Genomic DNA, 26098 nt, shown 5'->3' with positions numbered 1-26098 from the left:
TCTATATGGCTGTAAAAATATGGGGGTGTTTGGGTGCTCCAGTGGGGAGACATGAATATTTCCATATTTTCTGGGATTTTTGGGAAATTGAATTTCCGACTCCCTTTTCATATTTTTATTTTTGACTTCCGACTCCCAAAAAGTCCCGGTGTCAATTTTTGGTTCTGGGGACCCGGGCAGGACGTCATTTTGGGGTCCCCAGGACGTAAACTCATTTTGGGAGTCGGAAGTCGAAAAATTGGGAGTCGGTTAATCAAGCCCCTATTTTAATCATCTTTTGCAAAGTTAGGCCCCGTTTGGAGCCGATATAATCCAGGCGATATATGATTTTTTTTTGCATGACATCCTATGTGACATCTGATCAGGTCCGCCAAAACTTGATCAGATGTCACAAGTTTCCAGATTATATCGCGCAATAATATCGGCTCCAAACGGGGCCTTAGTATTCCATTTCTGACACCCAAAAAATCCTAGGACCAATTTCTGGTCCTGGGGAGTGGTGGCGGACACCAAAATCCGGTCCTCGCAACTTCTGGTACTTTTGGGAGTTGGAATTTTCAGATTTGGGAGTCATTAGTTAACAAACTTAACTAAGTCCCGCCTGAGGCTTCGCCGGAGGGACTTATGCCCTATCAGGAATTCTTGTGTGTCAGTTTTTTGATTTTTGGTGATTGGTTGTGATTCTGCTTTCTGGTTTGCAAGGACAAATGAAGCTATGGCGCAGATAAGTCAGGCAAGTGAAGTGGAAAAAAGGCAACAGAAGAGTAGAGCTTTGTAAGAGGACAGAAAGATCAGCCCGAGTTTATTGTTTATTTCGAGCCGTGGTTAATTTTCTGCGACTTTTGCTTGATAGCCCCGATGCGTCAAGCAAGTGAGAAGTCAAGAGATCGGAAAGCGGGCGACACAGAAAAGTAGAGGGTATCAAGACGATCGAAAGACCAGCATGATTTTTTATTTTTATTTCGAGCCGCGTTTGATTTTCTGAGACTTTCGCTTCTGACTGATGATCCGACCCAGTTTACTTTGGCTGCTCTTCTCGGCCGCCTCGATAGGATCTTTCTCGGGGACGGAGGAAGATACGCGCAGCTTTCGTTGGCGACTGTTGTTCTTCTGGTCGGCGGATTTCGACCGGGTCTTGCCCGAGTGTTTTGCGCGGCTTTTCGGATCACCATCTTCGTTCTTGCCATCCCCATCGTCTTCTGCTGAACGACCATCTGGAAGCCATCAGTTTATTGAGAATAATCGCATCCAGTGGGATATGTTTGACTTACCTTTTCGACTGGTTTCGTCCTTTTTCATGTCCTTTTCACGCATCTTCTCTTTCCTTTCCAGCCGTTTTTTAACCGTTTGAGCATTTTCGATCGCTAAGAGAGTAATAACAGGAACAGAAGAAAGTCTATCAATAACTTGACTTCAGGTACAAAAAATAGCCTGCATATTTCAAAAGAACGTAGGGGAATGAACAAACCAAACTCGATGATTAGCATTCGATGCGGCTTAATATGCCCATGTTCCGTGTCAACCTTGCCATTGGGGCGGTCGGAGGAGGCTTTGGCCGCGTTCTTTTGGCCACGTTTATCCAAAGTTGCCAATTCAGAACGCAGTTCGTCCAGCTTTATCTGGAGTTTTTCGATCCTCTTGTCGTCCATTTTGGGTTCGGCCGATTTAGAAGAAGTCTTGTTTTTAGGACCATTGTCCGTTTCTTTGCCGTTCTTCTTGCTTTTGTGCTTCTTAGAGCTCACATCATCCCCCTCGCCATCGTTGTTCTTCACTTTCTTCTTCTTGGGACTTTCATCTTCTTCCTCGCCTTCGCCAGTCGTGTTTTGTTGGATAGATCTCTCGATTTCTTCGCATGTCCACTCTCGCAAGAGCCTATCCACCGATGGGTTAGCATTGGCCCATCTCAGCACCCTCAACGCATCCGCATGGGTTTCCATTTCCAGGAAACCGTATCCTTTACTTTTACCCAACCCGGTTGTTCCGTCGGTTTTTTCGGTTGTTCGTAGGATCTTGACTTGTTTGACTTTGCTTTTGATTTCTTTTTTCTTCTTGGAATCTGATTTCTTTTCGGGTATCTTGATCTGCTCGAGCGTAATTTCCCGCTCGAGTTCTTCCTCAGTCAACTCCGCTCGCTTTCCAGCTTTGACTTCCTTGCGCCACTGATCCAAGGCATGTCGAGCCAAACGTTTGAGGCAACGTTCCGACACATACAGTGGTACTTGACGTATGGATAATCGGGTGAACGAGATGTAGAGTGACAGATTTGACCTCAGAAGAGCTTTCCTTTGATCGAACGATTGTTGACGAGCAGCCAGATCGGCTGGATGGAGATTTTTGGCTTCATCGGAGTTGGGAAAGATCACTACAAGGGCGGGGAAACAAATCGTGTCAAAACGGAGTCATGTCGGAACATGTAAAGTTGCCTTACCTCCTTCGCGCATCAAATATAGACGTCGCTTATCCTTACATGCCCCACTCTTGTCTCGGTCGATCCTGAGTTTTTCAGCCTGGTCCCTCGAAACTGCTTCCGATATTCCGAGGACTCGACCGTGTAGGCTAAGTCGGGATGCCAGGCTTGACGAGGGATCAGGTTGGAGTAGCGAGGGAAGTCCATTCGCCGCTGGAGGCTAAGGATGTGTAGAGAGAAATCAGGAAATTAGATGTGGCAATATTCAGTCGGCAATCTGGAAGACTTACGCCATGCCCAAAACCTTCACTTTCCAACTTCCGAGCCAAATCTAGTACTTTCTCGGCATCTTCGTTGTTCCACAGACACACAAATCCAGTCCCCCGGGATCGTCCAAGCTTAGGATCCATGACTATCCGCGCGTATCTGAGCGGCCCGAATGGACGGAAAAGAGTATGCAGCTCTTGCTCGGTCGCTTCGAAAGATAAGTTACGAACAAACAGCGTCGTGCCTTGCTCTTTTTTTGCCTTGAAGTTGTCGCCTGGGTGATTAGCTTCATCCTCGCTTGATCCTATTTGAACATCGGAGATGTCAGAGCCACTCTCGTCTTCACCATCTTCGTCCTCCGATCCACTCGGATCATCCTCGTCGTCCTCATCGTCCTCCTGGTCCTCGTCGTCCTCATCATCATCGTTTGACTCTTGATCATCACTATTTTTATTGTCGCCTGCACCCTCAGCCTCTTCGTATTTTTGTTTACTGAGCACCCAATCAACGGCTATCACTCGACCCCGCTCAGCCGAGTCATTCGCTTTCTCTCGCTTTCGTTTTGCGCTCTTTTTCTCGTTATCCGTCTCTTTTTGAATGGCGTCAAGAGCGATGCCTGTATAAACCTTTTTGCCATTCAAGCCTTCGATAGCTCTACCTGCATCTGCCTCATTCAACATCCAGACAAATGCAAAGCCTCGCCCTCTTGGTTTCGGTTTGCCCTCGACGACGGTGGTAGGGATGTCGATCGAATGAAGAGCTCCGAATGGGGCAAATAGGTATCGTAGATCTTGCTCAGTGATATCAAATTGCAAGTTTCTGATGATCAGTCGTCCACCAAAGGCATGTCCCAATCGAGTGGTGGCATCTAGACGAGATTTGAGGGCGGAGGTTAGAAAGTGACCTTTGAAGATGTGCCCGTGAAGTTTTTTCTGTGCGATCGCTGCTGAAGTGGCGTCATTGAAGACCAAGTGGGCACAGGTTGATGAAGGGCTTGGGGGGAAGGGGACTGGATATTTGACTATTTCGAGCTTTCCCAATTTCCTGGCTTTCTTGTACAAAGCCTTGCTCGTGATGGACTTCCCAGAATGAGCTTGGGAGTCTTCGTCAGCCTCGGATTGTGCTTCCTCCGCGGGTTCTTCGTCGCCGTCTTCTGCGTTTGTCTTCTCATGAGCTTTTGAAAGATCGTTTTCATCACTGACGACTGGGGGAATCGGAAGCCCTTGCACGACGACGATACGGTTCGAGAAGGGGTCCTTCTTCACATGAGCAAAAGGGTTGCTCTTCCGCTTCTTTGCTTCGGACTCGGCAGGATCTTGTTCTAAATCATCTGGGTTCGATCGACCCCGCTTCTGGGCCTGGGGCTTAGCCTTTTGCAGTTTCTTCTGAGCTCTCTCTTCTGGGTTCAGCTTGGGTTTAGCCCATGTGACAAGAGGTGGTTTGGTGTGGCCTTCGAATTCGCCCAAGCCGTCTTTCAGTGCTGTCTCGGCATCCTCTCGTAGGACGAATCGAACGTAGCCGAAGCCCCTCGACTTGGCTTTGACTGGATCGGATACTACGAATGCATCACGAACAGGGCCGATGGAAGAAGCGCGCTCGAGAAGCTTGGCAGAATCGACTGAATCGCCGAGATTGGAGATGAAGAGAGTCGTAGTGGTCTTCGGGTCACCTGAGTCTGGTTCGATGTCAGCACCCTCCTTAGGCTTGGTCGTTGGTTCTTTGGTATCCATTTGTCCTTTGTTCTTCTTCTTGCTCTCGGCATCCGTTCGGTTTGAGTCCATCGTGAAGCCTGTCGAATCTCGTCCTCGCTCAAAAAAAAAAATCCTGGTTGCTGCAGAGCCCTGTCCCACAGCCCTGTTACATTCCTGGCTCAGGCCTGTCACATGCTCCTGTCACAGGCTGTGCGCTTGCTCGCGTTTGGAGTGACTCCACCGCGGCGGCCACAACTCCTCACTGCAATCTACATACTCGAGAAGGCCGTACCGGCCATATGTAACTTAGTCCATTCTCAAATGGTTCAACAACCGGCACTCGATCCAGATCATCGGCTAAAGCTTTCATTCATCGGCGGCTCAATACTAACGGGACTCTCGATCTGGGGTATCAAATCAAGCTACAAGAAATACTTTCATCGGATCCGTAACGCGGACTATGTTACCCCCGACATGCTCAAATCTTCGTCTCGTTCCATTACGCGCCCAGGCTTACGGATAAAGGGATTCGTGACCAGGCAGGTCGAGACTCAACGCCATTCTTCTTACACCGGCCGCTTACTCACTCTCACCAATTCGTGCTGAGAAATCCTTGTCTAATCCAATGTAATTCGGTTTGGTTAGCGTAGGAGATGCAGATAACTTCCGCTTATATCACACACCCGGCTTTGGATGGAATTGGCTACGAAATGTTCCAAAGAAGAAAACAGGTAGAGTTCCAGGGATCAAATTATCAATCAAGAGATTAGAACGAGGGCCTGCCGAAACTGCTAGTTGGTTTGCTTGTCGAACTGAATCGGATTGGTTGATTTGGCAGATCTGAAGGACATGACCATTCATATTCGTCTAGCGGGAGTTGATGCGCCCGAAGTGAGCGGCGACTAGATCTACATATGCTTGCTTCATGTCAATCTATCATACCTTTGATTCATTTATGTATTGTTTTTCAGCTTGCCCACTTTGGTAACCCGGCGCAACCATTCTCGAAAGAAGCGTTCGACTTTCTGACGAGTCTTGTCAACCAAAGGAAAGTGACTGTCGACCTGCTCAGTAAAGATCGCTATAATCGCATTGTTTGTTGATATTTTTTTAACCTGGACTTTTCATGCCCCACTTAATCATACTAACTAATCTTAACTGATTCTCTCTTTGGCGAAAAATGATGCTCGGATCAGGTAGGCATGGCTTCTGTCCGGCGATGGCGATTTTTCCCGTTTACTCAGAACGTCAGTTTGGCGATGGTTCAGAAAGGTCGTACGTATTTATAGTCATTCAAAATCGATACAGTAGCAATGGGACACCTGAATTTGATTTGCGATTTCATGGATTTTGCTCTAAAAGTAGCCACAGTTTACAGATCGGCAGGGGCTGAGTATGGGCGGTATGCTTCCCAACTGGAACGAGCGGAAGTAATAGCCAAGTTGAGTGTTTCAAACATTATTAAACTTATCCGCAAAGGAGAGCGACAAGAAACTGACATTGATAATAAATTGGAATGTCGCATTAAACAGAAGGAAAAAGCTAGGGATATGGTCGTTGAGCGCGTCCGAGTTCGAATCGCCAAAAGATTACAAACTCAAACACTCTTCGTCTTCGTCGTCCTCCTCATCGTCATCATCAACCTCCACTAAGAGTGCTGTCAAACCATAGATTTTTGACCAGTGTTGGATTTTGTGTATCCATGGAATGCATCTTGACTTATGTTTTTGTTTAATCATTTGTTAATCATCCCAGAAAAATATGTGAACACACATTGAATGTCGAGGTTGTGAGGTCTCAGCACCATTTCTTTCTGTCAGATTAACTTGACTTCAGATTCATAGAGCCTAAGTACCAAGGCCATTGACATCACGTGATTGGGGCATGTTACTCTTTTTTTTCACAGTTGCTGCTAGTATGTCTGTGAATATGTTGGTTGGAATGAAAATGTGTATTGGCAACATCATTATGATTGCCACGGATTAAGATTTTATGATTTTCATTTTTGTTCAAATGTATTTTTTCCCTATCATGGTAACTACTCAACGATCAATATAAACAAGAAAGAAAGAAAGCGGTGGGCCTATGGGGAAGGACATTTGTTTCTTCTTTTCGAAAAGGCAAGTAGAGCTAAGAGGCTTGTGGCCAAGAGTTACAAGCCAGGTGAGATCGAGGTGGAGTAGGGTTGAGTCTCAGTGCGTAATCAGATCTTTCCAGCCAACAGGTTCCTGATTATTTCACGAGCGGTGATTCTGATGGTGTGATAGACCGTGATCAAGTCAAAAGTAGACAGCACTGAATCGGCCAACCCAAAGGGTAACATCGGAGGAATCCAACCTGTTATACATTGACAGGAGATAAGTTGAATCAGATTTAGTGTTTGAGTGATTTTTTTACAGGTAGGTGGGAGCGATAAAGACCGAAGCGTACCCTGAGCTAATTCCAGAGCCCAGCACCCATCATCGGGCATCTTGTACTGTTTGACTTCACCTCTTCTGAGATGATGGACCGAGCCCTTTTTGTAGACTTCAGCCTGCAAGCTACCCGCGGCAAAAGCAGTCTGTTGGCCATCAAGGATATGGAAGTAATCGTCGGCGGTATGGCGGCCAGAATGACCTTCGGTTCCGACGGGTGTTCCGAAGATGATCAGGTACTCGGTGATCGAGGCGTGGATGATGTACATCGCGCCCATCGCGCCGCCGGCATTGTTGAAGACCCATTCTGACGGGTAGGGCGACGCGCTCTGGCTGGGATCTGGAAACGGGTTCACGGTGATGTGCGCCTTCAGTTTGGGTTGGGCCTCGAAGGTCTTGATGATATGGTGCACGACGCCCGCGGTCGAATTGGGGTATCGGTCGATGGCTTCCAGGGCGATTTGATGGACCTCGGCGGGATCGAATATGTACCATCGCGACTTGGGAAGTCGAACCAGTGATGAGCGGCCCAAACCAACGCGAACTGAGATGCATCAGCGGTCAAAAAAACTAAGTATGTGCAAGCTCGGCTAGCACGAGAAGAGAGCTTCAGACAGACCTTGACTGCGTCCGCCCAGCGGTAGACACCCACAAAGAGAGCGCTGAAGATGGTCAGAAACAGTGTCCGACGGGTGATCGATGCCAAGGTTGAGGTTGGGGCCTGCTTCTGGATGTGGATCGCCTTCGGGCGCGAACCGGATGCGACTCGGGTGCCGGGGACAGATCGGTTCATCTGGGATGTGGTCTGGGGTAAACGGATTCAATTGGAGGGCGAATACGATTCCAGGAGGTTGGTGTTCTCGCTGGTTGGTGGTGGCTTTTCCTTCTGCTGGCGGGGATGGTGGCCCGTCGATCTGGAGACCCCTGCAGATCTCGATTTTAGATTGTAGGGCCGCTAAAGTTGGAAAGCCAAGCTTGTTGCTTCCGTCGCAACGTCCCTATACACCTCCATCCACCATTCATCATCCAACCATACCTTCAACACGAATCTACTCAATACTCGAACAAGAGGAGCTTGCCGGATACCCCCAAGCGATCACAGGACGCCAGCACCAAGAATAAGATCAAAGGTCTGGAATTGCTATCTCTTTTTCCTCTGACGAGCAAAGGCAGCAGAGTCGGCGTGGACAGGATGAAACGGCAATGATGTTCATGGTGATGTCATTTCTAGGAGCCCCTGGTCTTTTCCGACAGAAGACTGGAATATGAAAAAATGGAGGACTTCCGGTGGCCTAGATAAGGAAACCTTAGGAGTCCTTCTAAATCATGACATGAACGGCAAGTCCTCCACTGATGATCTAGACTTATACGGCAAGAAATTCGTCTCTCTTTGCATCCACAGCGTCACAAATGATGACACGGATAGGGGAGGCACATGCACTGACTCATCGCCTGCTGTCAAAATAGCAATCCCACTCTGTCACAAAGGATGATAATTCATCCAATGCGAATGTAGTATACTCGGGGGAACATAATGATTAATCTGATTACGTGATATATTGAGCTCATGAGTTGCGTTTCGAGTTGGCATTAGAGGAGAAGGTACAAAAAATGAAGAGTGTGTAAGAAAATGACGAGACAGAAAACAAAGGCAGAAGTAAATCCTACGATCATGAGGGGAAGTGTCAAAGAAATACATCAGAAGATGGTTCTGGAGAGCGATTACTGGATTCCAGCCATCTTAGCGTAGGCAGCATCGATAGCTTTTGATACCGCGACTGGATCACCAGAGACGGAGCTAGTGGCAATCGCCTGACAGAAGACGGGGATGATCTGGGCGTTGTCCGGCTTGGGGTTCATGAGCATAACCTTCTCCCAAGCCTCGTGGAGGGAATGTGCGACGGTCTTGAGGGAAGGGGTTTCCTCCATTCCGGCAGTGTTCTTGTTGAGCGCGGCGATGGGCGAGGCGCTTATGGCGGACGGCTTGCCTTGGTTGTAAGGCCCGAAGGTGGCAAGAACCGCCTTCCCGACGATCTCCGGATCGCCGCTCTTCCCCGCACTGCCCGCCGCTTGGCCGGCCATCTTCAACAATAAGGCCGGGTCGTTTCGCTGCGATCCGTACTTGTCGTGGAAGTAGAGCTCGTTCATCGCGTTGGCAATCGTGTTCAGTCCCGGCTTGTTCTCCTCCGCTGCTTCCATGTTCTCCTTCTCTAGATCAGTCATCTGGACCGGCGAGCCATTCGATGTCATTTGGGATCCCATGGCCATCTTGGGCGCGCCGTTTCCAGCGGCCTGCATCGTCATGTTCTTCATTCCATTCTGGCTGGCTGGATTGACTTGTCTTCGGAAAAGACTGGGAGAAGTGTGGACGGATTAATACGTGTCTGAATATGAGTGCAGGAAGATGGAAGCCTCTCGACTTACGTGTAAGGGGTAGACTCCTGAACTGCTCCCGGTGCACTGAGAACCGAGGCACAGCTGACGAGGGCAACTAAGCTGGTGAAGGGAACGGTGACCAACATGTTCGATAAGGAATTCGGGAAAGGGTTAAGCTGAATTAAGCGGGATGAGTCCTAGAGCTGAACGACCGAGGTTGCAATTGGATCTCGAATAAAGAAATAGATAGATAAACTAATACTAATACTACCGGGTGGTTGTAAGAATAAATTAAGGATTAAACTCAGGCACCAGGCGAGAGGAAAGGGGATTGGATTATTATAAGTAAGTTGGTTGTAAGAGCTGGATGATGGGGAGTGAGGATGGGATGGATGTCTCCTCCACCACCCAAGCGCAGGTTTTTATATCTGTCCAGCCAGCTACCGACTGGGCTGTGGACCACCCAGAACGAAGTGCAAGCTGCCTGGCCACACTCCCTGGAAGCCTGGCGTGCCACGGCAGCCAGACAGCCATGAAAACGCAGCGATGCCATTGGCGCGTCCAATAAGCCGCCAGGCCAGAACAGTTGCCCCAAGGCGCCGACTACATCGTAGGATTTCGGACTGGCTGTCCGGCAGCGGTGCGTCCATCTTGATAGATATCTGAGCATCGTACCTGGCCTTCTGGTCTCCCTGACAACCTCAAGGCCGCAAGTTGTCACTGCTTTGGGGATCTCTTTTGCCCGGATGATCAGAAAGAGGCACCTTGGCGGGCTGATTCTCGCCTGGAAAACGTGAGATACGCGCGACCTCTGGAGGACACTCCAGCTCTGGAAACAATCCAAAAAGACACCCGTAACAGCTGGCTACCAATTATTCATGCAGTGGAAGTGTTGGCGCTGATGGCCGTGCAAACCGCGGGTCATCGTGAGCAATCATTGAAATGGCTGGTTATATCAACCGTGGACATCAGTTGACTTCCCGTGCAATCTGGGACCCCCCAGATGGTGGTTTAGACCCCAAAAGTCTAGATCTTTGCAGGGAAATCTAGCTTTGTGGGCTCTAGATCACGGTGGGAAGTCATCCAGTGGGGCCCACATTTGAAATGTCTCAGCAACGCAAAAATTTCAAATCAGCAGAGCAATTCAGCTTTTCACTTAAATACTTGGCTGGGAGAAGTAATTTCCAAAACCAGCGAGCAGAGCCGCGTAAGCAAACCAGCAGCGGTCGTCTTCTAATGTGACCGTCCTGTTGAAGGGGCATGTTCAAATATTGGTTCCATGGGTGAAAATAGCTAGTATGGGGCTCACAATCCTCCAAAGTGGAGTCAAGATGTTTCTGATGGATGTGCTGCGTGCGCAGTGGCCCTCTGCGGCAGCTGCTGGCGAATTGGGCAAGTTGTGGTTGGGTGGGCGGGTTTAGGCTGTTTCTGCCTGGGGTCGCAGGCGGGCAGATAGTCGATCGGACGGGCAGAAACCCGAGCCGGCTGAAGCTGCTCGTCATCCCCCTCCCCCTGTTGACCGTCCCCCAGCAGTTTTCCACCTCGAACCCAACACAAACTCGAAAGTTTTAGCGCAGGACTCATACACCAACAACTGCAGCCACCACCACCACCATCATGGCGTAAGTCTCTCCTCTCGAACCACTCATCGCTTTCTTCCTGGGTGCTCATCTTGCTCTCCCCATGGCAGGCCCTATACGAAGCCTGAGACCGTGCTTCGGGTGAGTGCTCATCAGCAAACAAGACCTCCACTCCAAGCTGATCATTCGTCCTCTGGGTTCTGCAGCGCTCCGAGGAGCTACTCTCCGTCAACCAGCCCATGTCCGCCTTGGCATCGATCTCTGAAATCTTCTCCTCCAAGCGATTCAGGCAGACACCGCTCTCATCCCTCGAACCGATCATGCTCCGATTCATCGATCTCTGTGTCCTCCTCCGAAAGACCAGGAACGTCAAGGAGGGGCTACACATGTACAAGAACGTAGCCCAGAACACCAGCGTCAGCAGCGTCGAGATGGTCATCCAGCACTTCATCACAAAGTCCAAGGAGAAGCTGGTCGAAGCCCTGGCCAAGGTCGACGAGATCGAAGGCCCGCTCGTCACCGAGGGAGCCGAGCAGGAGATCGCTGCCGCCCTCGTCGACGATCTCGAGGCCACCGAAACCCCAGAGAGCCTGCTGATGTCCACCGTCAGCGAAGAAAAATCCAGAGACCGTACCTACCGTGAATTGGTCACCCCCTGGTTAAGATCGCTCTGGGAGGCCTACCGAACTGCTCTTGATATCCTCCGGAACAACTCTCGTCTGGAAAACTTCTACCAGGTAACTTTTCTGGCCTGACTCACATCCCCATATGTATGGAAAAAAAAAAAAAACTCATCATCACACTCTTTTCTAGCAAATCGCCACCGAGGCTTTCGAGTTCTGTCTCACTCACACCCGCAAGACCGAGTTCAGGAGACTGGCTGAGACGTTGCGATCGAACCTCGCTTCATCCCAAAAGTACACCAACCAGGCCCACTCTATCAACCTATCCGATCCGGATGTGCTCCAGCGTCACCTCGAGACCCGTTTCCAACAGCTCAACACATCCGTCAAGCTCGAATTATGGCAGGAATCTTTCCGGACCGCCGAAGATATCCACGGTCTCATCGGCTTGAGCAAAAAGGTGCCCAAGAGCCATGTCATGAGTGCCTTCTACGAAAAGATGATCAAGGTCTTTGGTGTCGGCGAAAACCATTTGTTCCACGCGGCTGCCTACAACAAGTATTTCACCATCCAAGCCAACATTGTCGCCGATCAACCGGAGAAACTCAAAAAGTTGTCCGGTCTCGTCTTACTATCTGCCCTCGCCGTACCCGTCGTGGGCCCGAACACGTCTACCCACGAATCTCATCGGAAGGTGAGGGAAAACGAGGAGGATGCCAACAGCTTGGCCAAGACCAAACTGGGTCGTCTCGCTAGCTTGCTGGGCTTGACTTCCTTGCCCACTCGTGCCAACCTGCTGAAAGATGCTCTGATGAGAGGAGTCTTGAAGAAGTCATCGCCAGAGTTGCGCTCGTTATACGAAATCCTTGAAGTCGATTTCCATCCCCTCTCGATCACTTCCAAGATCCAGCCCATCCTACAGCAACTTTCTGAGGATGAAGAAACCAAGCGATACCTCGAACCGCTCAAAGAGGTCGTCCTGACCCGTCTGTTCCAGCAACTCTCCCAAGTCTATGATTCTCTCAAGCTAAATCGAGTGATCAAATTAGCGTCCTTCGGGGACTCGGACCCTGAGAACTTGAGAGTCACTCGGATCAGAGTCGAAAAGTTTTTGATGGAAGCTTGTAAACGCGGGGAATTGGAGGTCACGTTGGACCATTCGAGCCAGCTGATCAAATTCACTGACCGATTGTTCGAGAACGACACTAACAATCAAATCAGCTCAACCCAACTTCCGATGTCGAACATCCCATCTTTGTTGAGCTTCAACAGGGACCAAGACTTGGTCCCCACGCAGAGTCTCACCAAGAGCGGCGTCCTTCAACCCAACTCGGCCAGCTTACTTCGCACTCATCTGACCCGCTTGGCTAGCGCCCTCACCGTATCCCTCAACCACATCATGCCCGTTCTTTCGACGATCAATCAGACTACCGCCCCTGACCTTGATCTGGTGAAATCGGTCGCCCTCCAAGCCTTGCAGATTGACGGGCCCAAGCAGAGAAAGATGCTACAGAAACGAAAGGTAACGATCGAAGAACGAAAACGAAAGGTGGAAGAGCTCAAACAGAAGCAGGACATCGAGGAGGCTAAAGCCAAAGCGCTGAGAATCATCCAGATCCAGGAAGAACAGCAGATCCGACTGCAGAAGCAGAATAAGGAGAGAGAGATCAAGAAGCTCAAGGATGAAGCCGACAAGATCCGGGCTGCTGAAGCCGAGAAAGTCGCCATCGCCCTGGCCGCGCAAGCCGGTCTCAATGTTGATATTAAGGTATGTCATTTTATCCCGAACTTTGGCATGTGATATAGATTCAATCACTGAAGCTCGACTTGTGTGCATAGAACTTGAAGGGCGTAGATACCAACATGATCATCCAGATGGGAGTCGAACAGATCGAAAAAGAAAAGAAAGAATTAGCTGCGAAGATGAAGACGGTCAACAAACGACTAGATCACACCGAACGAGCCTTGCGACGAGAAGAAATTCCACTGCTGGAGGAAGATTATAAACTGCAGCAAACTAGAGATGAGGCGAACATGAAGAAGTTGCAACAGGAGTTCATCGAAGGCTTACAAACCAAGCACGCCAATGAAGTGACGATCAAACACAAACTGAAGAAGATGATGCCCGATTTCCTCAAGTTCAAAGAGCGGGTGGCCAACCAGCGAGGCCATGATTACAAAAAAGCCAAGGAAGAGTCGTTGATCAAGATTGAGCAAGCGAAGATCGAGCGACGAGCGCAAGTGGTGCGGGAGCGCAAGCTTGCGAAGGCCAAGAAGCTTGAGGAGGAGCGACTGGCCAAGGAGAAAGAGGCTGAGGAGCTCAGGATGAAGGAAGAGGCCGAGCGGCTCGAGGAGGAACGAAAGAAGAAGCAGGCCGAGATCGAGGAGCAGGATCGCATCTTCAGGGCCGAGGCCGAAGCCAAAGCCAAGGCTATGCGCGAAGAGCGTGAGAAGGAGAGAGCTGCTGCTGCTGAAGTAAGTCCCCCCTCCCATTGCTGTGCCCAGACCAGTCTCTTGAGAGGCTGATTTACCATCCTTTTTGTAGAGTGCTGCTAGACAAGCCCAGAGAGAAGCCGAAGCTATGGCGAAGCGAGAGAACAGGAAACTCGCCGAACGAGCTGCTGCGCCTCTATCTTCCACGTAAGTCAACAACGCCTCGACTCGGGGGAGAGTGCAGATGGGCAGAAGATACTGATGTGAAAAGCGGGATGAACTTTTGTGCGAGCAGAGTGCCAGCTGTGAAGGCTAGCGAGCCATGGCGCCGTCCAGGGATGGGCGACTCGGGGGCCGCGCCCGTGAGTGGAGTGACTGCGGCGACGGCGACGGGCGAGGTCCGGTCTCCGATGGTTCCAGCGCCGGCGGAGATCAAGCAGCGACCGACGATCTTGCCCGGCGCAGCGAAGGCGGGCGGTTGGCGAGAACGGATGGCGGCGAAGGGCGGCGAGGAGGCGGACAGCGGGGCCAGCTCTGGTGGTGGCCTCAGCCGGCCCGCCTCCGGCGCCGGATCCCGGCGCGACGGCTCCCTCCTCCCTCCGGCTGGTCCTCCTGGAGCCGCGGGCGGGAACGCGTACAAGCCGCCCATGAGTCGCGAGCCTGGTGCCCCTGGGAGCGGGGCCAACTCGAGGACCCCTAGTGGCCGTGGCAGCTCGAGATGGTAGTCTGCGATCCTCCCCCCCTCTTTCTGAACACTCGCCGACCTTTCATGACCGCTTCTCTCTTAAAAGTGTCACCTCATATATACACACACCACATATGCATTTATCTTTAGATTTATATCAATATATATGTCCTTCTTTCTGGTATCTCATTTATCTTTCTCTGGTCTGGTGGTGGGACGCGCGAGTTGGGGGCCGGAGACTTGTTCCGCTCCTTCTTCTGGAGCCGGCTGTTCCTCGTCGATCCGATTATATAGATGAACCCAACATGCGCTCGTTTGTTTGTTCTGTTTCTTAGACGCACCAACGTATTCAAGTTGCATGTCTCTTTTTCTTGTTTGGGGTTGCGAGCTGTCTGCGGCGCTCTCAGACGGTAGACCCCCGGGAATACATAGGGGGATTCAATGTTGGCCAGTTGAAACTTGCATATACTCTTGCAAGTTGATGTGCAAGGCTTTTCTTGACCACCAGCTTTCAAAAACACTTCTCAGAAGGCCTGTGGGGTGATCTAAAGTGTGACTTGCATGTCCTTCTGCAACTATGCAAGATGTGAGACTTGCAAAAGTGCATGCCAGTCCCACCAGGCAAAACCGCCTAATATGTGTGAGGAAACTCTTGAAGTGGGGTTTGCTTTTGGGGCACCTGGCCCTCTCCGGCAGTGCCTCTGGACTCAACAGTTATGTCAAATGGAAAAAAATAACCCTGATGCGTCCGCAGTCAGAAGTGGCACACATTGATCCCTCTGACTCTGAGGATCAAAAGAAACAGTGGACTTGCCTCCCTCTAACCTGTCAAGGAGCCGAATGGCAGCCGCAGCCGGGGGCAAAAAGGTATTCTCCCAAGGGGGCTCGAACCCCTGACATCAACGTCTCTTTCGAGATTGTGCTTCCAAAGCATATGGGCTTCCGAGGAATGCCTCAATATAAGCATTGCGCTCTACCAACTAAGCTATGGGAGATGGGGATGAATGCAAGTCCCAAGTTTGGGTAGATAAACGCAGACCAATTCTGTGTCCGATGCTCTAATAGGTGGAAGGATTGTGCGCAGACTTTGGATGTTTTGTTCGCAGTTGAGTTTCGAGCGGGGTGGAACCGGGGCATTGAGGACTGCGAATTCTGGTGGTGCAGGGTCTTATCTTGACGCTTGGACTCAGACGCAGAAGAAAGACCAATGCCAGGATGCCATTTCCATCAAAGCAGCTGGGGCACATTTTGCTGTTAGGGGAGAACTTCAGCAAAGGAGGTTTAGATGTGAGCTTGCTGGCCGGCCCTGGTGCGCTGACAAGTCTTCTCTTCCCTGCACGGATCGACTCGGAGGCCGGTCGTCGGCCCTTGGCTGGGTCTCAGCCCAAGAAGGCCAGGCAAGGGTTGCTGAGATGTCGTGGAGGACTGTCCAACTGCCTGGGGGGGCTGGAAGCTACTATGTGAGCCGTTGGGGTGGGCCAGATGGCATGTGGATTCTGGAATGGGCCGCCGCCCGAGCCATGGCTGGGACGCGGCGGGCGGCAAGGCCGGTCAGACTGGGGATGGCTGGCCGAGCTGTGGCCCATCCAGCGGCCGCCTCTATAGATCATGGGCCACCCTGCATCCCTCCTCCTCCCTCACTCTCCCCTTGATCAACCTGCTTCATATCCCCTAATCTTGTAATTCTGCTTCCCGCCCTGCTCGTAGCCAGACCCGGTTGGCTTCAGAACACACCTTGTCAGTCCCGCCGTGCCCCCTCCATATGCTCAGCAGTCCTGACTTTTCCTTCTGGGCCAGATCACTCCCCCGCAGTGAACACCCAGCGGAACCACGAGCCATCAGCAGAAGATGCCCTCCGCCCACCGCCGCTCCTCGCTCAGAAGCCCCGCCGTCCAGCCGACCCGCACCCTGTCCCTGCCCGTGCCCGCCGCCCACGCCCGCCGACCGAGCGCACACCGGGTGCGCTTCGAAGGCTGCCAGAGCAGGAACGGCCCCGCACCCCGCCGGGCTCCTCAGTGGCCGGCACGCCCGAGCCGGATCCCGTGCCGGGTCCACTCTGGAGGGCTCGCGCGGGCCCGGCCCCGGAGCCCTGCGGCTGCCCGTCGCGCCGAGGGTCCGCGGCTCCGGCTCTCCAGCTGCCCGCTCGAGCGCACCCTCGTCTCCGAGCCCCACCAGCGCACACTGTTCCTCCCCGTCAGCCGCGCCCGCCATGCCCTCTCGCCCTGCCTCTCGGCGCCCTCCACGATCCGCTGCTCGCTCTCGACCCGGGAGCCCGGCGGCTGCAAACAGCTGCTCCAGAGGCTCAGCCGGCCGGCGCCTGCCCAGCCCCCCGGCCCTGCGAGCCTGTCGCACGGCAAGGCGTACACCCTCTCGCCCTCCTGGTGCTCGCCCAGCATCCACCGCGCCGCACGCAAGCACACCCGCCCCGCCAACCCGATCCTCTCCGTGTTCCTCAAGAACAACGGCGGGTACCTCGACGACAGCGATGAGGAGGAGGAGGGGGAGGACGAGCGAGGCGTGGACTCGGCCCGCGCCACCGTCGCCTTCCTGCGCCGGATCCCGCACCCCTTCGAGCGCCGGACCCCGCCCGGGACTCCGCTATCCGGCTCGCCCTCCTCCGACGCCAGCGCCTCCTCGCGCCTCCACGGCTCGGGCTGGAATCGGCTCCACGCCGGCCCGCCCGCCAGCCCGGCCACAAGCAGATCCCGGCTCACGCTCTGCAGATGAGCTCTCTTTCCAATCTGGTGGTTCCTATCAGCTCTCCCTAGTCTTTCCTCGTCGCACCTGTGCCAGTACCATTTGCTCTTTGTTTTTTGATCCTCCGTAATCTTCATCCTTGCGCCAGTTCCTGACCACGCGTCGTGGTTGTTCATGGCTGGATGAAGGTCTGTCCCTGAGTGCCGCCCGTCTGAGGTTTCTGAAACATGCAAGTGGAGATGTTTCGAGGCTGCTTGGTGTGGTTGGTGTGGTTGTGGTGTGTGGGTGTGTTTGGCTGGCCGTCGAAGAGCAGCGACGAGTGTTCGCAGGGAAGTCAACATGACCAGCCATCCCGACACCCCACCCCCATATAACCAGCAGCCCCAGCCACGCCAGGATACCACAACCCCAGCCACAACCACACCATGCCCACCACCCTCATCCTCCTAGCAGCCCTCCTGGGGACCGCCCGCGCCTACGAATGCCCCGAGGAGAACCAGGAGGAGGTCGACCGGAACGGCTTCTTCCACCAGGTCCGCCACTCTCCTCCCCCGTTCCACCATCTGCGCGTGTGCTGACCATTCACTCTCTGGGCAGGGCTTCCACGTCGGATGGGACATGCACCACATCGGCTGGGCAAGCTCATCTCCCTCATGCCTCACACACACACACCCGCTGACGCTGACGCTGAGAGACTCGCTTCTGCAGGCCGTTGCGGGCGTCATGGCCGCCATCGCATCCCTTGCCAGCCTGGCTAACATATAGTCCGTCCCCATCCCCCATGCCCCCCCCCCCCCCTCCGGAGTCGCACGCAACTCACACCAGCCGCGACAGCCTCCATTGCAGGAACTACAACAAGCCCCTCGAGCAGCGCCAGATCGTCCGCATCCTCCTCATGCCCGCCATCTACTCGATCAGCTCCTTCTTCGCCTACCGCTACTACCGCCACTACGTCTACTTTGCCATCATCAGGTCCGTCTCTCTCTCTTTCTTTCCCGAAACAAACAAGCAAGCAAACAACTGCTAACACCGTCTGTCTCTCCACTGCCAGGGACACATGTCAGTCCCACCTCCCCTCTCCTGCCCCCATGCAACCCCGCGGCTGACGGAGCTCTCCCCCAGACGAGGCCTTCGTCCTGGCCTCCTTCCTCATCCTCTGTCTGCTCTACGTCGGCCGCTCGCCCCTCGAGCAGCACGAAGTCATGAAGCAGAAGGAGAAGAGCCCGCTCGTCTTCCCCTTCTGCTGCTTCCGATACCGCCCCTCCAAGCCCTACTTCCTCGTCGCCACCAAATGGAGCGTCCTCCAGGTCCGTCTCTCCCCCCTCGTCTAAAAAAAAAAAAAAAACAAGAAGGCTGATCCGGAGGACGGGGACGAGTAGTACGTCATCCTGCGCCCGCTTATCTCCGCCACCGCCCTCATCACCGACACCCAAAAGGCCTTCTGCGCCTCCTCATACAGCCCCCACTTCGCCAACGTACGGCCCGCCTCTCTGCTGCGAGTGCAGACCGCCCAACGCTGACGGCTTGCTGTTGTTCCGCGTAGCTATGGCTGACGATCCTCATCTTCATCTCGGCCACGCTGGCGCTGTACGGGCTGCTGATCACCAAGCATCTGGCCGCCGAAGATCTGCAGGGCCATCGGCCGACCTGCAAGTTCATGTCCATCAAGATCGCCGTCTTCCTCGTCTTCTACCAGAGCTTCCTGCTCTCCTTCTTCGACCATCTCGGCCTCTTCACCCCCACCGAATACTGGTCCCGCTCCAACATCGCCGACGGCGTCAACGCCCTCGCCACGACTATCGAGATGGCCATCGTCGGCCTCTTCCAGCTCTACGCTTTGTCAATCCCCCCTTCTTCTCCCTTGTGTGTGCCCATACTCATTTTTCTCTTCGCAGCCCGTATACCGAGTATCGCGCACTCATCAAAGGCTCAGAAATCGACAGACAGAAATCGGTCTTCAGGAACTTCCTGCATTCCCAAGAGTGTGTCTGTCTGTCTGCACACGCCTACTCCCCCCCCTTCTGACCCCGTGTTTGGACCGCGGCAGTTACCGGGACTTCGGGCGGGATATCTGGATGGGCATCCAGTTCCTCGTGGACCGGCTGCGCGGGGCGGAGTACACGAAGTCGCGCCACGCGACCCCGCAGGGCGCCAACGGGCTCGACTTCCAAGCCGCGGTGAGCGCCCGCCCCGTCTCCTCTCTCTCTCTCTCTCTTCCGCGACACAAGACTTAGGGTGTGTGTGTGTGTAGTTCGGCCTGGACCCCGGCCACGCACGCGTCCGCGACCGCGAGTGGGGCCAGACGCATAGCCCCGCCACGCCGCCGGACGCCGGCCGGAAGACGTGGGCGGCCTTCGGGCGCCCGTCGGGCGAGACCGACGTCTGGGACGCCAAGGCCCAGCCGCCGGCCGACCCGGCCTACGAATCCGTGAGCGTCCATCCTCCCCTCTCTGCACAGGCTCTCACACTGACACCGGCGGCGACAGATCAAGCTCGGCCTCGTCGACTCGCCCTACACCTCGCCCTTCGTCGACTCCCCCCACGACGGCCACCACGGCCACGCCATCCCGCCCCCGCCCGTCGACTCCCTCGGCTACCACCATCGCCCCGACGACCGTCGCCCCCGCGCCGCCTCCGACGCCTCCGAGACCTCCGACAACCTCGACTCGCTGCCCGACTTCACCCATCCTCATCTGCCTGGGAGCCACCAGCACCAGGAACTGTTCCCCAGAAACTCCTGAGGAACTCGCGCCCAGTGACCCGTCTTCGCCTTGTCTATATCCCCCCTCTTCCTCCGCTCGTTCTTCTTGCCGTCCTGCCGGATACCGCCCACCCTCCGCTGCACTCGCCCCTCCGACGGCCCCTTCTTGCGCATCCTCTCGGCCCGGCGGCCGCTGCTCTCATCACGCCCCGACGCCCGCTCTCTCTTATATCCGTATCGGTCGTGTCTCATCCCGGCCGTCGCCGGGCCCGCATCTTCCTCTCTTGTGCTGCTCTCGCATTCTGTGCTTGTTTGTTTGTTTATTTGTCTCCTTGTTTTTGTTTTTTTGGCTTGGTTTGGTTTGCTTGTTTGTTTGTCTAGAGGTGGATGTTGTAAGCCAGATGGGGTCAGTCGATCTGCGGTGTCCGACGCGTGGTCGACTATGTGCCCGACGCGTCGACACCCGCACCTGTCGTGCCCTCGAGATCCGTGGCTTCTGCCTCATGAGAGCAAGGATTCACAGAGCGCGACCGTCCGGCCTCTGTCCATGCTCACCCCGCCGGCCTGGCGCAGGGCCTGGCGCCCGCTCGCGACTCCGTGCGTCTCAGGTCGATGGAAGGAGCTGGAAGCTGGATTCATTACCAAACCAGACTTGTAAAGCGGCTCAACATAGATTGGTCCCAGCTTGAGCTTCCAGGCGTTTCACGCCCGAGCGTAACAAAGCCCGCGGCACCGCCAAGCCAAAGGTGCAAGCGGGGCTTATGCCTAACAACGAGATTCTTGCGTGAGAGAATCTTGCATTTTGGCGTAGCATTTCTTTATTGTCAATTATAAAATCAGTAATCACTGTCCCACCACTCTTATTCTATCCCAGCTGAGCGCTGGCATCTTGCGTACAATCCTACATAGGCAGCCTTTTCTCATTTTTTTTTTTTTTTTCTTTTTTCTATCTTTTTTTTGAAAACACCCTCCTTTGAGAATCTTGTTGGTCCTTTACTACTTTCTCTTTCGGTCAATTAAATTTTAATTTGACCTTAACTGATCGGAGAATAATGCCATACCCCTCTAATTGAAGGGAATGCATGTGAAAGAATTAATTAGGCGACTGAGAGAGGTATTAGAGGTGGCAGGCAAAAAAAGAAAAAGAGATCGATAACAGAAACAAAAAGATCGACCAGCAAAAAAGAAATCCGGAGGTAGACAGTAAAAATCAAGAACTCCGACCCGACCATTATCACCGGTACATAGAAGAAATCTAATCTCCAAGTTCAGTCAGTTGCCTACTGCTTACCCCGCTACCCTGAAAACGAGCCACCAAAGCCGGTCCAAATTGATGCAGTGGTGAATCTAGTCGAAGGACGGCACACATTTGTGATGGCCGGGACAGGTTGCGGGAAGTCTCGCATCTCGGAGATGTACTACAACCTCTTTGCCAAATCAAAGAAGGCTGTGATCCTCGAGAGGATGGTTGAAAAAAAAGAAGAGCGGTTGAGAGAAAAGTCCGAAGGGTTGGAAAAAAGAGGGCGACTTTGAAAAAAAAGAAACACGGGAAAAAGCCATGGCCTTGTGAGTAAGCGGCCAAGGATCTGAAAGTTTGTCTATTCTTTTTTGGGCATGAGGGGGATGGATTGCCAAGAATTTGAGTAGACAGTTTAGTTAAGAGAAATACAAGCTTCAAATCATGAAGACCAAAAAAGAACTGGTCAAAAAGTCCGGTCTGTAGGTGGTGATGACATTGGCCACCACCCAAAGTTTCAGATTCTCTCAGGCCAACATGTGCTTTTTAGTCGTAAGTCCTCTCCCTGCGGGAGAGATCTCGATGCTATGCATCTCTCCCAGGCCAAATGGGGGCGCCCCCCCCCCCCCCCCGGCCGCAGCAGGGACAAGGGCTTATGTTAAGTTTGTTTCACGCCAACGTAGCTAAACAAGTAGTCCCTGTGGGACTTTGTTGCGCTAGGGTTTCACGCTATTGTTGTTCCTTTCCTGTCTTTTGTTGCAGGGGATCAAGGAGGGAACCGACGAGTTCCCCCCTGTCCATGAAGGCGGCTAAGCGTGTGGCACCTGTGTGATCGGGCCAAAGCTTTTGCACCATGCGCATGAGGCAGAGGTCCATATATGAACCCCGAGAGGAGAGGAGCCGTAGAACACTCCGCTACAGTCTCCTCCCCTCCACCATAGATCACAAGTGCCACTCGCCGCAGAGTTGCAAGCACCTTTTCAGACATTTCATTATCATCTCCGATTAAGATTCTTGACAATTTCTCATATTTTAGATCATACTACAGCTTTCATCATCAACCGGTAGAACCAAGGGTGGGCCGTTACGTTACCCGTAATTGGGAACGTAACTGTAACGTAACTTTTAAAGTTACGTTACCCAGTAGTCACAGATACCTTGATTTTAGTTACGATATCTGCCGCAGAAAAAGGGCTGTTTATTTTCTAGTTACGTTACCCAGAAGCTTTCAACAAAATGGGTTACATTACAGTTTTTGCCCAAATTTGGGTAACTTTGCTGCAACTTTCCAAGAGAAATAACTATTTGTGGGTTTTTTTGTTCAATATGAGTACGTATTGGGCTCAAGTTGATGTAAAACAGCCACTGATGCCAGTTTCTGCCCAGGGTGTCAGGTGAAAAAAAAAGGTACACAGTGAGGATTGAACCCGCAACCTGCATGTTGCAAAACATACAAGTGGCAAGCACTAACCATTATGCTAAATTCATTATTCAAATGACCCATTTTTTGAGAATATTGAACAAAAAAGGTCCACCCCAAAAAAGTTACGTTATCCAAAACCTCCAAAACTCAAAAATAAAAAAAGTTACTTTACGTTACGTTACTCAAAAAAAATGTTACGTTACCCAATTGGCTAATTTGGATAACTAAAAAAAAGTTACGGTATCCAATTAGCCCTCCGTAACGTACCGTAACGTAACTGCCCACCCTTGGTAGAATGTTCATCTCTTATTAAAGTTCAACATCCTTTACTCTATTTTTTGCCATCCCTTTACCATCCTCACCGTAATCCCCTTCTTCGACACCTCTCAACATCTCTCACGCAACAAGTACCTTTCGACTTAGAACATTATCAAACTTTGGGTTATTTAGCTTTATTTTGCAATTGGTTTGCATTCCGGAATCATCTTTGCGAGTCAAAGGGCTTTCATCCCCATATCCGCAATATTTTTGCACGTTTTCATAAACATTTCCCGTATTTTTCATCATTCACACGGCAAAACCTCCTTTAAGTTATCAGTCAATCCGCTGTCAATTCTGAATTAGTCTACAGGCAATTCGCCCCAAGGCAAGCATATCGGTTAGTTTCGATTTCTTACTCGGTCTCCAGGCAATTCGCCCCAAGACATCTAACGAGTAAAGTTTAGTAGCTTCCACAAGGCGTGTCAGCCCTGAGGATTGCATATTGTAAGCACGAGTCGTAAAGACGATTTTCATCATCATCAGCTCCAGATCGACTGGTGTTAACTTCAGCGGTCTATCTCCCGTTATAGGCGCTGCGCATAATTTAATCCTTTTTAATAAAGTGAAAATCAATCCTCTAGAAGCTAATTTTGGCCAGAAGAGAGTTAACATTTGTAAGGTCTAAGAAATGAATTTTGAGCTTTACGATAAACAAAATCATCCATCTTTATGATTATTCCTTGATTAATTTATTCAGGAAGTCGTTTAAGTCATTGCTACCTGCACGTGTTCACGTTGTACAAAGTCGACATTCATTCAATTCTTTGGATATTTGATCAATCGCTGCTTGAACAATTTCACCTAGTTTTTCAACTCGTGAGCTTTGGAAGAATACCTTCTTGTTTGATGTGGGGTTTTAAATATACAAACCTCTAACATCTTTATGATATGTCGACAGGTACCTTTATTCAATAATCATGGTGGAGAAAAACGTGACTAGAGCAGTGGCGGCGAAAAGAGTCGATGCGGGGTCACGCCGAGAAGAAGCAGTGGTAGCCGAGTCGTTAACACCAAGTATTCCAGTAGTCAAAGCGATCACTCAACAAGCCGCACCAGCGACTGCGGAAGAAGATTCTGGGTCTCCAGACAAAGATGATGATCCGGCAAATAGTGAGCAGTCTGTTTACAGAGGACATTAGTCATAGATATTGATTCTCATTTGCCACGCATGATTTTATCAATATCCAGGCGGTGGAGATATAGTAGATTTAGATGCGGTTACCTCGTTCCCAAAATTGCCTAAATCTAGAGTTGAAGCAATCATCAATACGACGAACATCCCACCTCCAGCCATTGTGTTATCTGACAAGATTGATTGAGAGAGGGCCCACATTTGGACGAAAATAAAAGAGGCTCAGAACGCTGGGGACGACATCTTGGTAAAATATCTCATGAATGCCTCCGGTCAACACGACGGAGCCTCAGGCAAGCCAGGTATTGCTAGAACTGTATCAGCCACCCCGGTGCTCTTAACAGCGGAACCAAGGATGTTCGCAAAGACGGTCAAAGCCGAGAAAGAGTTAGGACTTGTCCACGCAATAGGCGCAGTTTCAGGCCATCACGATGTGGGGTTTACCCCGTTTTTCAATGAAAATATAAAAGCTTTAAGGGCACCTTTGCCCCTAACTATATTGTATAATGGTGAGATTCCTTATTGTCAAATCCCGAGGGGAGGCATATTACTTATTCACTGTGGTTTTTCAGAATGGAAGAAGAGAGCGATTTATGCTCATATAAACATGAAGTCAAATAGATCGATTGATTTGGAAAAAGCTTATAAGGGTTTAGCCTACCCTTCCGAATGGATGCAAACACACTCCGATTGGACAAACAATCATCAAAATTTTTATCTGACGTTGCGAGACATTTACGGCATGGAGCTATTTGCTGCCAGGTTGTTAGTGCATAAAGAGCACTGTGATGCGATTGTGGCTGGTGGTCACGGTTTCATGACCGCGTTGCGCTACGACATGGCAATTCACATGACCGTGTTCGCGCATCGGATCGCTTCTGAAGAAGGTTCCGCCATCCAAGATATCTCGGTCAGGCAGCAGACCCTGGTGGAAGAATGTTATGTTACTGTGAGGACCTTTGGGGAAGCTGGCTGGAAGGAGAACTATTACGCACCAGGACAAAAGTATGCTCATGCCGATCCCGAAATCGGTGTGTTTGCAACCTTGGAGCGTAATCAAGGACGACCCGTCGTTTTCAACAATTTTGATCGTTTTGATTGTTATCACACCCCGGTATACGGGGCACCTCAACACTATCAACATAACTCAGGTTATCCATTGGACGCTCAACATCAAGGTTTTAAACAACTGGGGCCTGAAGGACGGCAAAGGGGTTTTGCTTCTGACTACATTCGTTTTGGACCGAACTACAATCCAAACGGCCCAGCAATGCCGTATCAAGGCGAGCCAAAGAAACGGGTCAGAGGATACCAAGGAGCAAACTTCGTAGACGGATATGTTGATAAACGGCAATCAAAAGCGGGTGGCTATCCTCAAACAAGAGGCCAAGTCGCCGACTACAACCATCAAAGTGGTTCTGGCAACAAGAAGAAGTAGGTTGCTTCTTGCTCTGTACTTTACCGTAGCATGATGCTTTCCATTTCAGGAATATCAGGCTTGGTCCCATGCATCTTCATGTATCCTTTTGTCTATTTTACTCTTTGAGTGGATCCTTTACTCGTCTTTGTGAATTGACGCTTACGTTGTCATCTTTGTGTTCGTACTTTCTCTGCAATTTTACTTCCTGAACGGGTTTGTTATAGAGGAGAAATTCATCGGCCATTGGCTGTTTCATGTGAGATGAATGTGCCGGAATGGAGACGCGCGCTGAATGCTGCAGGTCTGTTGCCAGAATTAAATGAAATAATCTCCGGTTTTGAAGGCGGGTTTGACCAAGGAATTCCATTACACAAGATAGGGAATCTAAGATGGTTCACCCCAGAAAACCACAGCTCCACTATTGACGCCAAGACGAAAATTCAGAATTCAATTGCAGAAGAAGGAAAAGCGAAACAAATGTTCGGTCCAGTTTCTCACAAAGACATATCAAAAAATTTTCCCTTCTTCAGGACGAGCCCGCTTGGATCAGTCGTGAATGCCGATGGGAAAATGAGACCAATCAACGATTTGTCTTTCCCGCGGAACAATAAAGAGACACCGTCGGTAAATTCCTTTGTCAACAAGGACCTTTTCAAAACGACCTGGGACGACTTCAAAAGGTTGTGTTGGA

The 26098-nt window shown here is 51.5% G+C and overlaps 7 protein-coding genes across 7 annotated transcripts; 4 read left to right on the top strand and 3 right to left on the bottom strand.

The window, feature by feature from the left end:
- Positions 1 to 957: 957 nt before the first annotated feature.
- PtA15_4A845 (uncharacterized protein) lies at positions 958 to 4455 on the bottom strand (the record flags this gene model as incomplete). Its single annotated transcript, XM_053168771.1, has 5 exons — positions 958 to 1202; positions 1272 to 1364; positions 1469 to 2362; positions 2429 to 2627; positions 2698 to 4455. The coding sequence occupies 5 exons, from the start codon at positions 4453 to 4455 to the stop codon at positions 958 to 960; spliced, it is 3189 nt and encodes a 1062-aa protein (XP_053019947.1).
- A 231-nt stretch (positions 4456 to 4686) lies between these two features.
- PtA15_4A844 (uncharacterized protein) lies at positions 4687 to 6036 on the top strand (the record flags this gene model as incomplete). Its single annotated transcript, XM_053168770.1, has 7 exons — positions 4687 to 4904; positions 5011 to 5096; positions 5204 to 5256; positions 5337 to 5459; positions 5562 to 5640; positions 5728 to 5806; positions 5898 to 6036. The coding sequence occupies 7 exons, from the start codon at positions 4687 to 4689 to the stop codon at positions 6034 to 6036; spliced, it is 777 nt and encodes a 258-aa protein (XP_053019946.1).
- A 532-nt stretch (positions 6037 to 6568) lies between these two features.
- Positions 6569 to 7572, bottom strand: PtA15_4A843 (uncharacterized protein; the record flags this gene model as incomplete). The annotated part of the gene is made up of 3 exons (XM_053168769.1): positions 6569 to 6702; positions 6796 to 7279; positions 7399 to 7572. The coding sequence occupies 3 exons, from the start codon at positions 7570 to 7572 to the stop codon at positions 6569 to 6571; spliced, it is 792 nt and encodes a 263-aa protein (XP_053019945.1).
- A 929-nt stretch (positions 7573 to 8501) lies between these two features.
- Positions 8502 to 9301, bottom strand: PtA15_4A842 (uncharacterized protein; the record flags this gene model as incomplete). Its single annotated transcript, XM_053168768.1, has 2 exons — positions 8502 to 9132; positions 9204 to 9301. The coding sequence occupies 2 exons, from the start codon at positions 9299 to 9301 to the stop codon at positions 8502 to 8504; spliced, it is 729 nt and encodes a 242-aa protein (XP_053019944.1).
- Positions 9302 to 10486: 1185 nt separating this feature from the next.
- Positions 10487 to 17938, top strand: PtA15_4A841 (uncharacterized protein; the record flags this gene model as incomplete). The annotated part of the gene is made up of 14 exons (XM_053168767.1): positions 10487 to 10508; positions 10600 to 10720; positions 10846 to 10876; positions 10942 to 11472; positions 11549 to 13126; positions 13198 to 13833; positions 13904 to 13998; positions 14087 to 14334; positions 16274 to 16366; positions 16449 to 16944; positions 17051 to 17139; positions 17624 to 17706; positions 17771 to 17809; positions 17882 to 17938. The coding sequence occupies 14 exons, from the start codon at positions 10487 to 10489 to the stop codon at positions 17936 to 17938; spliced, it is 4119 nt and encodes a 1372-aa protein (XP_053019943.1).
- Positions 17939 to 18068: 130 nt separating this feature from the next.
- On the top strand, positions 18069 to 19914 carry PtA15_4A840 (uncharacterized protein; the record flags this gene model as incomplete). The annotated part of the gene is made up of 9 exons (XM_053168766.1): positions 18069 to 18145; positions 18225 to 18232; positions 18296 to 18480; positions 18553 to 18648; positions 18717 to 19012; positions 19069 to 19155; positions 19221 to 19350; positions 19425 to 19601; positions 19660 to 19914. The coding sequence occupies 9 exons, from the start codon at positions 18069 to 18071 to the stop codon at positions 19912 to 19914; spliced, it is 1311 nt and encodes a 436-aa protein (XP_053019942.1).
- A 3858-nt stretch (positions 19915 to 23772) lies between these two features.
- On the top strand, positions 23773 to 25425 carry PtA15_4A839 (uncharacterized protein; the record flags this gene model as incomplete). Its single annotated transcript, XM_053168764.1, has 2 exons — positions 23773 to 23965; positions 25256 to 25425. 2 exons carry the CDS (start codon positions 23773 to 23775, stop codon positions 25423 to 25425), a joined length of 363 nt encoding a protein of 120 aa, XP_053019941.1.
- Between the last annotated feature and the right edge of the window lie 673 nt (positions 25426 to 26098).

The sequence above is a fragment of the Puccinia triticina genome, chromosome 4A (genome assembly GCF_026914185.1).
Source record: "Puccinia triticina chromosome 4A, complete sequence".
Classification (NCBI taxonomy): Eukaryota; Fungi; Basidiomycota; class Pucciniomycetes; order Pucciniales; family Pucciniaceae; genus Puccinia; species Puccinia triticina.
This window is presented reverse-complemented; position numbering and strand designations above follow the sequence as displayed.